This window comes from Ochlerotatus camptorhynchus, unplaced genomic scaffold (genome assembly GCF_037179485.1).
Source record: "Ochlerotatus camptorhynchus isolate MF236.1 unplaced genomic scaffold, CSIRO-AGI_Acam_v1.1 ptg000349l, whole genome shotgun sequence".
Lineage (NCBI taxonomy): Eukaryota > Metazoa > Arthropoda > Insecta > Diptera > Culicidae > Ochlerotatus > Ochlerotatus camptorhynchus.
The window spans coordinates 589,545-603,468 of NW_027040837.1; the positions used below are offsets into that span (position 1 = coordinate 589,545).

Sequence of the window (13,924 nt, forward strand, 5' to 3'; positions counted from 1 at the left end):
TTAATTCAAGATTGTGCAGTTGTGCATATTTGAGTATACTTTGAGTAAACTGAGAATTTATTCGAAAAAAATTAAGCATATTGAGCGTTGGGTTTACTATCAGAGTTTGTTCAACTGTAACAAAGGAAGATTAAATACTTTCGTTCGGTTCGAGTTCTGTTTCAAGGTCATGTCAGATCAATACGCAAACACGCATAATTCTTGATGGCATTTTGGGTTGACCATTCTTGTGCTACAGAAAGAGAGAAACCACCTTCAATTTGTTTCTAAAACTTTTACGATATCTCATCCCCATTCGGTGATGAACCGTGGGAAAAATCCATTTCGGTTGAATTTTCTTTTCTATTTATTTTGGCTGCAAGGCGGCTATATTTTCCCATCCACATAACAATTCGCAAACTGCGCCACCACTTAGGTGTGATATTTGTTGTAGTATGTGGTTAAACAATCGTTGATGAACTTACAAACACTGTAAACGTACTGTTGCGGATGTCTGATGTAGTGCTTGACGTGTTCCGATCGGTCGAAACACACCATCTTGACGTCGACGCCACAGCTCCGACGGTATGCCGCAAACTTTTCGATGTCCTGTAATGGCAAACAGAAATAGTGTGGAAATTGTAATGTAGCAATTGATGAGAGAGGACTCATTGTTAAAAGGCTGGCGCTCGGCAGCGAGTCTTCTCTAAATTTGTTTCAAGAATTACTAATGCTGCAAGGACTCTCAATTAACCTCATGGCCAGCTCATCGATGCCATGAAAAATCCAACCGGTACATCCTCCCGTTGCGCTAACTTCTTCGTCTTCTAGGCTTTTTACGCTTCTTTTGCTTGCTCTCGACTTGTAGCGAATTTGTTTATTATCCAGGTTGGAACCAGTTCCAACCCGTGCAAACCCGAGCCTATTGTCAGGTTATAATTATACCCCTCACCATACCTCTCCAACTGGGGCATTTGGTAAAGAGAGATTATCAACCCGATGCATACCTTCCTCAAAGTTGTCCTTTCTACTCTCTATGTACAATTTTCACACTGCCGTACTCCAACGGAACTATCAACTCTATACTTTCATCTCCTCATAATAGGGGAAATGTATGAAATGTCGGCCTAAGTGACCCTAATTTGGTCCCGAGCAAAATGCGTGTCGATTCATGTTGACATGACTGGTTCTCGGTAATTTGGTTACCACATCTTAAGCTGGGTTTAAACAGGGCAAGTCAATTGATCAAGTCAGTTGAATTCAACTGGCTTGAACGCGAATTGAACGTGTAAACCATGCCATTCAACTGACTTGATCAACTCACTTGAATTGAAAAAAGTTGAACCAGGCTCAACTTTGCAAGCCAATTGAATTCAACTGAGTTGATCATTTGACTTGCCTAGTCTAAACCCAGCTTTAAGATTGAGCCACTACTTGAAAGGTATGACTATCTACTTTCAAATGGAATAGACAAGGAACCGATTGGAGTTGTGGGTGGCTACTCGGAACGATAAAACCCGTGAAAGGTGGCTCTGTGGAAATTCGGATTCACCGGGAAAATAATCAATTCCTGAAAGTAAACCTAGGAATTCGCGATTTTTTTCTAATTGCATACAATCATGAGCATATCGATTTTACAACCAAGTGGCCAGAATACGATCCCCTGGATATTCGGAATCACCGGGAAATTGGTCAATTCCAGAAAGTAGACCTAGATATCCGCGATTTTTTTCTAAATTGCATACAGTTGCATAGAGGAAATATGACATCAAGATATCGATTTTGCTACCGGGTGGCCAGAATACGGTCCTCTGGATATCCGGAATCACCGGAAAAATAGTCAATTCTTAAAAGTTGACCTGGAGATCCATTTAGGAAATGTGGATTTCTAGGAAATGTGAAGAACCCTTAGTTGACAAGATATATGCCAGTGCCATATTGATGTGGTCCCGCAGGGATTATTGAATGCCCTTCTGGATATCTGGATTCACCGGAAAAATGGTTTGGCTGGTAAATGGCTGGACATTGCGTTCTTCGCGTATCTGCAGGTATAAAATAGACCCCACTAGCGGTCCTTAGCCTCTTATCCAGTAACTCCTATCCCTACCTCCCCGCGGTGCCGGCTGGGGTACGAGTTACCATAGGGAAGATCGGGTAACCAACCCCGGTGGGAACTTGGTCGTATGCTGACAGGGAAAGGGGGGACTCCTCTATCCGGAGAGTGCAGTCTTCGAGCGTCTGTTCACCATGGAGGTGCGGCTTAAAACGTCGTCTGTTCTCGATGTTAGGAGCGGCTGATCAACGTCCTAGTGCCAGCGTGGGACGCTAAACAATGCTGTGCACGATGGTCCCCCGGCGAGACAATGGGGGTTGGTGCAGGCCCTACAAGTCAGCCGTAAAAAAAAAAAACAAAAGTACAGGAAACAAGAAATGTAAATACGGACCGTAACAATCGGCATATACCCAAGCAACGGAAATGGACTAAGTATTGGAAACTCGGAGCATGGAACTGCAAGTCTCTCAATTTCTTGGGAAGTACCCGCATTCTTTTCAATTTATTGAGGGTCCGCAAGTTCGACATCATAGCGCTGCAGGAGGTTTTCTGGAAGGGATCGTCGGTACATACGTATAGGCATGGTTATACCATCTACCAGAGCTGCGGCAATACACATGAGCTGGGTACAGGTTTCATCGTGATGGGTGAAATGCAGAAGCGCGTGATCCTATCTCGGCGCAAATATCGATTCGGACCACTACCTTCTAATGGTCAAGGTGCCCAAAAAACTTTCCGTTGCCAACAACATACAACACGGTACAATCTGGAACGACTGAAGCTGCCCGAAGTCGCAACTGAGTACATGCAATGCCTCGACGCAGAGTTGCCGGATGAGGGAGAGCTCACCGAAACCACTCTTGAGGACTGCTGGAGCAACGTGAAAGCAGCCATTAACAGCGCTGCTGAAGGCGCCATTGGGTTCGTGGAGCGGAATTGACGGAACGATTGGTTCGACGAGAAGAACGCAGCGCGGGCGGCGATGCTGCAGCAAGGAACCCGTCATAATGTGGAGCGATATAAACAGAAGCGAAGACAGCAAAGCCATCTTTTCCGGGATAAGAAGCGCCGCCTGGAAGAGCTGGAGTGCGAAGAAATGGAGCAGTTTTATCGTTCTCAAGAAACACGCAAGTTCTACAAGACACTCAACGCATCCCGCCAAATCTTTGTGCCGCGAGCCGAAATGTGTCGTGATAAAGAAAGGGGGTATCTTAACGGACGAACGTGAGGTGATTGAAAGGTGGAAGCAGCACTACGATGAACATCTGAACGGCGCAGAGGCGGAGGACCAAGGCGGCAGGAGGAATGGCTTCGTCGGTACAGCGGATGATGCACTGACTGATAGTCAAGATCTGGGATACAGAACAGCTACCGGAGGAGTGGAAAGAGGGAGTAATATGCCCAGTATATAAAAAAGTAGAAGGGTCTGTGCCTAGGGGCACGAACGGGAGCTTGACGTAGGACCACTAGGGCACGGAACAAATGTGAAGAAAATTTAGTTCTTTTAATTGATCGATCATCTATTATCTTAACTCTTTCCGTTTTTGATTTGTAGGCGTACCAAATTTGTAGTATTTTTTTTTTCAAAGAGAAAGTTGATGAAGAGAATCGATCAAAATTACTTGCACCCCTGCTTCCAAGTTTGGTTAGAGGATTACAACTTTGGAGAGCATTTTGTGTGGTCGTTGGGGGCATGTGGTTCTTAATATGGACCAACAGACAGATAAATTCTATTCTAGCTTGTTGGCCCAGAAAAGGGCCGTTTTGTTGCCAAAGTTGATGATGATTTAACCTCCGAAACTGTACAGAGTTCGTCTGTCGCTTCAAAGCGTAGACGACATCGATGCCGCTTACGCTTGGCGTGTTCAGTATAGGTGACAGCATCACGGATCACATTTTGACACCGCCACGGCGTGCCAGACGGCTGCTTTTGCTGCCTGCTCACCACGGCGTCCGAAGCTAAAATGAGTTGAGGCTAGACAACAGCGCTCTTTTAGATCTTTTCAGGTTAAATCAGAATGATGTGCAACCAAGTGGTACTCGATTATGACGACGCCGGTAAGCTACAAAGAGTCCTCCCATCATAACTAGTTTGCTATCAAGTAGCGACACTGGCTCCTTTTCTTTTGCGCAGTTTGGTGGTGTATTATAACTTTTTATTTGTACTTTGGATAATGCTTGACATTAACACTTTTTCAATAGTTTCTTGTTGAAAATCATTGCGTAGACATATTTCTGATCGAGCTATGGAAGATTGTGGACGAGAACGGTTTTCCCGGGAAGCTGACCAGACTGATCAGGGCTACGATGGATGGTGTACAGTGCTGCGTGAAGATATCGGGTGCGTTATCGGACTCGTTTGAAACTCGCAAAGGACTTCGACGAGGCGATGGTCTTTCCTGCCTCCTGTTCAATATTGCGCTAGAAGGTGTTGTGAACCATGCGGGCTTTAACATGCGGGCACGATCTTTAATAAGTCCAGCCAGTTCATCTGCTTCGCTGACGACGTGGACATTGTCGGAAGAACGTTTCAGGCCGTGGCGGAGCAGTACGCCAGGCTGAAACGTGAAGCAGAGAAGGTTGGATTAAAGGTGAATACGTTGAAGACAAAGTATCTGTTAGCTGGAGGAACCGAGCGGGATAAACTGACAATCGACGGAGATGAGTTCGAGGTGGTGGATGAATTTATGTGCATCGGATCATTGGTGACGTCGGATAACAACTGCAGCAGAGAAATTCGTCAGCGTATTATTGCCGGAAGTCGTGCTTACTACGGACTCCACAAAACCCTGAGGCCGGGTAAACTTCACCTCCGTACTAAATGTACCATGTACAAGACGATGATAAGACCGATAGTTCTCTACGGGCACGAGACGTGGACGATGCTCGAGGAGGACCTGCAAGCACTGGGTGTTTTCGAACGACGAGTGCTTAGGACCATCTTTGGCGGGGTATGTGAGAACGGTGTATGGAGGCGAAGGATGAACCACGAGCTGGCGCAACTGTATGGCAAACCCTGTATCCAGAAAGTTGCGAAAGCTGGACGGGTATGATGGGCGGGACACGTTTTAAGAATGCCGGACAACAATACCGCAAAAATGGTGTTTGCCTCGAATCCGGCCGGTACAAGACGAAGAGGAGCACAGCGAGCAAGGTGGTTAGACCAAGTGGAGCAGGATCTTGGAAGTGTGAGACGGTCAAGAAATTGGAGACAAGCAGCCACGGATAGAGTGAATTGGCGTAACATTGTGATGCAGGTGCAATTCTAAGGGATGTCGGAAATGGTCAATTCCGGAAAGTAGACCTAGAGATCCGCGATTTTTTTTATAAATTTCATACAATCATGAGCATAGAAGAAATAAACCTTCACCATATCGATTCTGCAACCAAGTGGCCAGAAAACGGTCCCCTGGATATCCGGAATTACTGGAATCAAGATCAATTCCTGAAAGTAGACCTAGAGATTCGTGATTTTTTTACAAAATGTAAAACTTCATATTGATTCGATCCTCCGGTGGCCATTAAATGCCTTCCTAGATATCCGGATTTACCGAGCAATTGGTTATTTCCTAAAAGTAGTCCCAGAGATCCACGTTTTTTTTTTATTGCATGAAATCTTGAGTATAGAGGAAATATACCATCACCAAATCGATTCTGCAACCAAGTGGCCAAAAAACGGTCCTCTGGATATCTGGAAACACCGGGAAAATGGTCAATTCCTGAAAGTAGACCTAGAGATCCACGATTTTTTTTTCCAAATTGCATACAATCATTAGCATAGATGAAATATGCCATCACCATATCTATGCTGCTTCGAGTGACCACAAAACGGTCCTCTGGATATCCGAAATCACTGGAATCAAGGTCAATTTCTTGAGGTAGACCTAGAGATTTATGATTTTTTAGAAAATATGAAGAACCTTCCGTTAAGAAGCGATATCTCAGCTCTATATTGATTCAATCCCCGGGTGGCCATAAAACTCCCATCCGGATTCACTGGGAAATTGTTTATTTCCCAAACTAGTCCCAGAGATCCGCGATTCTTTTCTAAATTGCATACAATCTTGAGTATAGAGGAAATATGCCATCATCCTATCGATGCTGCATCAGGGTGGCCAGAAAGCGATCCTCAGTTTATCTGGATACATTCGCGACAGCAAAAATTGAAGAAATTAGGAGCGCACACTGAATTACAAAGAGACTTTTAATTATTCCAGCAAAAGGTATGTCTACAAGTAATAAAAAATAAAAATATAACAAATTAATGAATTTTATTTCAAACCTGCCATGTGTATAGTTGGAAACCATAAGATTGTCTTATCAAAGCATTGATTCTAGTCCAAATATATATCGAAATGGAGTTCCAAACAGTCCATGAAAGATTTACTTCCCAAATTTAATATAAAAATATTCTATTTGAATCTCTATGCTACGAATCACTGTGGTAATTATTATTTACACATAACTAAAAAGCAATCAATAAATTTGATTCAAGTTTCTATGAATGTCATGGTAGTCTAGGATCAGAAATTGAAATAAGTAAGAAATGTAACCATGTTACAATCGACATGTATCAATGAAGAAGCAGGGTAATCTAGTCGTATTGGAGAGCGTAAGGAGCGAAATTTCTAAACATGAAAATCGTATATCCCAAATAAAAATTGTTTTAAAATTAACGAGATGAAAGCCTAGCAGTTAGTGTTCTCCTTACTGTATCTTTAGACATCATTAGATCTCGTCCAGTTGTATTGGTACGATATATGAGAGCGTGTTAGTGAATATCCGAGGAAAATACATAACAAATCGCTGTCAAACTCATTTTGACAGATCTAATTTCATACATTTTTTAGGTTAGCCAGAGGAAAATAATAAACAACTTTACACAGCGATCCACCCGATTGGTTCATTTTTACCATAATTCGTTCTGTGAGGTGACAGTTGAAATACATTTCGAGTTCTTAACATGCGTGATGGTACGTAAAAATTTAAGCTTACTAATATTTTTTTTCTGAATTTACGCGTTGTGAGATAATATCATTAACAAAGGAAATCATGGAAATTTCTCTTCGTTTCTTAAGTGTTTCAATGTTTATCAACATGCAACGGGACTCATAAGAAGGAAGGGGAAAAGAGGTCCAGCCTAGTTTCCTAAGAGCAAATAACAAAAACTGTTTTTGAACTGATTCTATACCACACTGCAATATTCGAGAATTGATCTCACGTAAGCTATATAAAGTGTATTGATGGTATATGGGTCTTTAAAATGATAACTAAATCTTTTTATGAATCCCAACATATCATTTGCTTTGTGAATTGTGGTATTCACATGATCTACAAATGTCAACTTCGAGTCAAGAATTACTCCTCAGTCCCTAATTTTATCGCACCTTACAACCAGCTGGTTTCCTAGAGTATGAACATGTAAAATCTAGAGTAGTGTATTTTCTGGAATAAGAAATAATATTGCATTTTTTAACATTAATGTCCAGCAGACTTTTAACGCACCAATTGTAGAAAACATCAATATCATTTTGAAAATGTAGCAAATCAGAATTGTCAAAGATTTCCATGTACAGTTTCATATCGTCAGCATATAACATATAACACAAACTTCACGTCATCCACAAATAAAGGACCTAAATGAGATCCTTGTGGAACTCCCGAGGTAACATTAACTGGCGAAGATATTTTTCCTTTAAAGCGGACCATCTGTGTTCTTTCTGTCAAGTATGATCCAATCCATTTTAACAGTGTACTTGTCATACCTAAACGTTTTAATTTAAAAAGAAGTAAGGGCATGTCTACCAGCGTTGCCAGATATACCGATTTATCGGTATTCATACCGATTTTAAAACTTGATACCGATATACAGATAAGGTTTATCGGAATACCGGTTTTTGAGTTTTAATACCAATTTGTACCGATTTGTACCGATTTTTTATTAATAATCAAAATGATTAATGTCTGCCTGCACTGAATTGTCAGAGGAAACTATTGCGAGAGACTTTTATCTTCTTGAAAATTAAAAGTTTTGAGTCTGCTCTAAAAAATCATCTTCAAAAATGTATGCTTGATACTCGTTCGATTAATGCTTACATTTCCTCGCGTTTTTGGTTACCAAGGAGTCGAGAAACAGCTGATGATTTATCTCAATAATTTCTGGAAATCGGAAAGACTTATTCAGTTGAAAAATAGGCCCATAAAAACGTTAATTTTTGAAGTTAATGAAATTTCTTTAATCTTCCAACTTTCCCTAGGAATTTCCGTTCACCTTACCCTGCCCTGTAACTTATTTTCCGATTCTTCCCGGAAAGTTATTTCGACTTCCCTTGGAAGCTTCCTCTGGTTTCGCTCGAAAGGTTCTTCCGTCTCCTCCCGTCAGTTTTTCAACTTCCCCGGGACTTCAGAAATGCTTCCAGAGTTTTATTGCGGTTCCATTAGATTCAGGGAAACTCCAGGAACTTTTCAGAAATTCTGAAACATCAGAGTAGTTCGGACTTTTGGGTAGGTTCCAATAAATTATAGACCGTTTCATAACCTTCTGTTCAAATTCGAGAACCCGGGAATCTCAGTAAAGCCCAGAGAACTCCAATGAACTTAAGGAAACTGAAATATTTTGGAAACTTCACAAGTCCAAAGAACTTCAAATAAATTTAATGGTTTTCAGGATAGTTCCATTTGATTCAGGAGAATCGAAATAACTTTAGGGAAGCTTCGAGGGGGGCGACATATCTAAATCTCAATTCTAGATGCTCAAAAAATCTCACACTTGCGAATAAATCTTCGAAAAATCTTCTTTCATTTCTCGCATCTACTTGCATCGCGTATCATCTTTTTGCAGGAAATCTTCAAAATCGTCATAAATCTTCTTTCTATCTACTCATCGTACGCGCAGCTAGCCACAGCAAAACACAATATTTTCTGCATCGGGAAGCTTTGAGAACATCAGGACATATAAATTCTGAACCTTTAAATGAGTTCCGAGAAACTCTGGCAATTTCGAAAACTTCAGTTAAGTTCCGAGTGGTTCATGAATTTTTTTTTTCTTTATTTTTGTGATTTTTAGCCGTAGGCTAGTTCATCACATCGGTTCATGAAAGATTTGAAAACGTAAGGGAAGTTACATGAACATTAGAAAATTGTGAGAACATTTGAAGGGAAGCTCTGTGTTTTTTATCGGCAGTTTCAAGAACTTAAAAAAAATATATAAAATCGGGAAGTTCATATTTCTTCCAGATATTTTCCCATCTTCTCCTTGAAGTATCTTACGATTGTTCCGTAAGCCTTCAGACCTCTGACTTTTTCCAGAAGTTTCTTCCAATCTACCGTACGAAGTTTGTTCCAGTATCTCCTGGAAGTTTCTTCCATCTTCTCCAGGAAGTTCAATTAAAGTTCTACCGGATGTATCTTTGGCCTTCCTCTGGAAGTTTCTCCATAAGTCACTATCCGTGGGCTTTTTTCCGAGCTTCTCCTAACTTCCCCTGGAAATGGCCCCTCCGGCATTGGCTTCCGATTTCCAAACTTTTCTGGCTTCTGGTTTTTTTTCCGAAAGTTTCTAAAAAATATCGCCAGAAGATTCTCAAAATTTGTCTTGGAAGATCCCCATCGGATGTTTTTTTTCGAAATCCTTTAGAACTTCCTTCAAACTTTCTTCACGAGATCTTCTTTATTCTTCCTCTGGAAGTATTGTCGGTACCATTAAGAAACTAATTAAAATATTTCCCAGAAATTTCTTCCGACTTACATGGAAATTACATCTTTCGATTATAGTCCAAAAGTTTGAAAAAAATTTAAAATTAATTCATACAGTGAACACCGATAAATACCGATTTGTTAATCATTTGATACCGATAATCATGAAAACGATCTGGCAACGCTGATGTCTACTCTGTCAATCTAGCAGGGTAATCTAGTCGTATTGGAGAGCGTAAGGAGTGAAATTTCTAAACATGAAAATCGTAACTCAAAAACGAAGAAAAATGCATCGCTGATTTTTGATAAGTTGTGTAGGAAAGCCTGAATTTCCAAAGAAAAATATAAAAACGTGTTACGCCCATTGTCTACAAACCATGAAAACAATAAAAAAAACGAATACAATCAAAGTTCTTCTATACAAAACTCAAATTTTTATTTTTTTTTTTTCTAAAAATTATTTTTAATAACCTTTCATTTGATATTTCGATCATTCAAATCGGCTTAGTGCTTCAAAAGTTACCCTAACATAAAAATGGTCACCCGAATGAAAAAAAAATAGAAAAAAAATACGGGTCTAATATTTTTCAATAAGGAACAAAACTACCAATTATTACGAAATTCCTAGAACCACAATATTGTTTTACTATGGAATGGATAAAATTAACGATTTTGAAATTTAAGATATTGCACAGAATTCGCGTAAAAAAAAACTTACCGTATGCGGTATCAATCGATCTTCTCTGGAATAGAGAAATAGTTGTGGCCACTCATTGCTTTCGTATTTAAGATTGTGCGATGGATTCGTCTGTACCTCAAAAGGCCTTATGAAACTTCGAAAATAATTGAAATAATCCTGAAACCATACAACAATGAGCTAAAACGGCCATTCGTTAAAATTCGCTCCAAATTACCTCAAAGGCCCACAGAAAGATCAATCCAACCGTCATCAAGGCCGACACCAGCTTGTTGAACCGCCTTTCCTTGCCCAATATGGCAGAGACGGCTCGAAATAATCCCAAAACCCGTCGATCGCCGGGGGCCGAATCGAAAATCATGCCACAGATCTGCACCGGCTTTTTGGAACGTCTGTTGGCCAACGCCACATGCTGATACAGAAAGGCTCCACCGTTGGAAAAGACGTGGAAAATCAAAGGATGGCTGTCGAAGTTCATGTCATAAATCAGCTTCAATATCTTCTCTCCGATTTGCGACATGGAGGTTCGCTTCCAGAATAAATTGTCTACCGGGGCCGTGTATCGAATCGTGATCAACCTGAAACAAATAGCGGTAGATAAGAATTCTGTAGCAAAAAGTATGATATAGCAGTGACCAACCCTCGATCTTCATATATTTTAGAGTATTTCATCAGATATTTATCCTGACAACCGGCCCAGCCGAGCAGTAGCACGATCGGAACATTGGTTTCATTGCAAACAAACACGTAATCAGTTTCCGCTCCTTGGCTGTCAGATTTAAAGTTGGGGGAAGGAAACTTGATAAAATACTCTAGGGTATCATCCATGGGATAGTCGTCCACTCTGCTGTACGCTGCAGAAGACATGGCTGGCTATTTTTCCCTAACCCCTCTTCCTATCAAGGCCAGATAGTGTAGTAATGAATAACAAATTGCTAAGTTTTCCAGGCCGCAATTTACTGCACGATACGGTTTGGGGATTCGATTTCCGCCCACCGATCACATTCAGAAACCTCCCGGAGACGATTTTCGAACCACTCCACTCGGAAAGAATTCAGATCACGATTTCACGACTGCCAGCTGATTTTCCACGAATTTTCTCCAGCAGCGGTGGAAAATTTTTCTGTCAATTTTTGACAGCCAACTAACTCCCCCTACACAAAATACAAGCTGACGCACACACACACACACACATTGGGAGTAGGTTTTTTTTTATCCAGGAAACACAAATGCCTCTAACATGGAAAATGGGTACCCACAATGTTTCTCCATGTATGAATCTCCATGTGCTCGATGAAGACGGGTGCTGATGAACGGTCATGCGCAGGACCATCCGTACCGGCATTTCATGAACATTGACACCGAACGGTGGGTGAAATGGGTGGTGGGTGGCTGAGATTTGTTTGGACTAGGATCACCGGGTCATGTTCATATTCTTTTTTGACTTGTTCTTAACTTAAACGCCTACCTGACAAAGGATTGTTCATTCTATAAAACGGACACTGAAAAAAGTCCGTAACTTTTCATTTTACGTTGCATCCGTTTCGTTTATTCAAAATAAAGTAATCCTTCGGCATATGCGGTGGGTGGTACCGTCCACCCACCGCTGTTTCTCGGCTATCCATCAACCAATTACGCAGATTTTTAGTATGTGATTAGTGTCAACTATAAACTAGTTATCTACAGGACGGGTGGACGGTACCACCCAGCGCATAAAGGGTGATACGGTCAAAATTTGGTCAATATCAACTTGACGTATTTCTTTCAATTTTGCATTTAAAAAACCTGAACACCCCTCATTTTGAAGGTGTGTGTGTGTAGAATGTTGCTCCTATTTGGATTTTGGAATTCACTCTTCAGTTGTCAAAATGCCGTCCAAGCAAGAAGAGCAGCGTATCAAAATTTTGCTCGCGCATCGCGAAAATTCCGAGCTACTCGCACGCAAAGTTGGCAAAATCGCTAAAAGTTGCCAAATCAACCGTTACAAATGTAATTAAAGTGTTTGGGGAACGTTTGTCGACAGCCAGGAAGTCTGGATCGGGGGGAAATCGAAAACCGGAAGCCGCTGAGACGACAAAGAGAGTTGCCGGTAGTTTCAAGCGAAACCCTAACCTCTCTCTCCGAGATGCCGCAAATAAGCTGGGTGTATCGTCTACAAGCGTGCATCGAGCCAAAAAACAAGCCGGACTATCGACTTACAAGAAGGTAGTGACTCCAAATCGCGATGATAAACAAAATACGACGGCCAAAGCGCGATCCCGGAGGCTGTACACGACGATGCTGACGAAGTTTGACTGCGTGGTAATGGACGACGAAACCTACGTCAAAGCCGACTACAAGCAGCTTCCGGGACAGGAGTTTTATACGGCAAAAGGAAGGGGAAAGGTAGCAGATGTTTTCAAGCACATGAAACTGTCAAAGTTCGCAAAGAAATATCTGGTTTGGCAAGCCATCTGTACCTGTGGCTTGAAAAGCAGCATTTTCATAGCTTCCGGGACTGTCAACCAAGAAATTCACGTGAAAGAGTGTTTGAATAAACGTCTGCTGCCTTTCCTGAAGAAACACGGTTGTTCCGTACTGTTTTGGCCGGATTTGGCATCTTGCCATTACGGTAAAAAGGCCATGGAGTGGTACGCCGCCAACAACGTGCAGGTGGTTCCCAAGGACAAGAACCCTCCCAACACGCCAGAGCTCCGCCCAATTGAGAAATACTGGGCTATTGTCAAGCGGAACCTAAAGAAGACCAAAAAAACTGCTAAGGGCGAGCAGCAGTTCAAGGCAAACTGGCTTTCTGCGGCGAAGAAGGTGGACAAGGTGGCTGTACAAAATCTGATGGCAGGGGTCAAGCGTAAGGCCCGGCAATTCGGATTTGAAAAAGCGGAAGCCTAACCGAATATTTTTCCTGAATTTTATACTAATTGAACTTGAAAAAGAAATTTAATTTGATTTTTTAAATAAACGATTTCACCGATTTACACGCGTTTTCCCTTGACCAAATTTTGACCGTATCACCCTTTATATGGTGGGTTTACTGTATGTGAATATTATGAGCTAAACTTTTTTAATGGCCAAACTCATAACTTTTTAACGAAACATTCAAGGTAAGTCGATAAAAAATGGCATTCGCAAAACAATATATTTGTCATTATGTTTTCTCACGGAAAAACTGAGTTTTTTTTTCTTTTTTTTTCATTTCTACGCAGCTATCCCCGAAGAACGCATTACCCACTGAGTTGCACCAACTGCTTTATCTCGGCGGGGTTTCAACCAGTCGGTCTGATATTTTGCATGTGAGTAGGGTCAATGGAGGACTAGTCACTCGCAGAAAATCAGAGCGCTTGGTTGAAAACCCACCGAGACAAATCGGTGGGTGCAACTCGGTGGGTACCGCGTTCTTCGAGGGAAAGCTGTACATGTATGTGAAAGCCTTACCTTATCCTTGGTCAGATCACTAAATTAGAACAAAATGTAATAAGTTGTGTGTGGAAAACGACCAGTCCAGT

At 41.4% G+C, this 13,924-nt stretch overlaps 1 protein-coding gene across 1 annotated transcript; it reads right to left on the reverse strand.

Annotated features, from left to right (window-relative positions):
* Positions 1-324: 324 nt before the first annotated feature.
* Positions 325-11,515, reverse strand: LOC135709079 (transmembrane protein 53-B). Its single transcript, XM_065231274.1, has 4 exons — positions 11,062-11,515; positions 10,639-10,999; positions 10,443-10,580; positions 325-588 (listed from the first exon to the last, which is right to left on the reverse strand). The coding sequence occupies exons 1-4, from the start codon at positions 11,286-11,288 to the stop codon at positions 412-414; spliced, it is 903 nt and encodes a 300-aa protein (XP_065087346.1). The 5' UTR covers positions 11,289-11,515; the 3' UTR covers positions 325-411.
* Between the last annotated feature and the right edge of the window lie 2,409 nt (positions 11,516-13,924).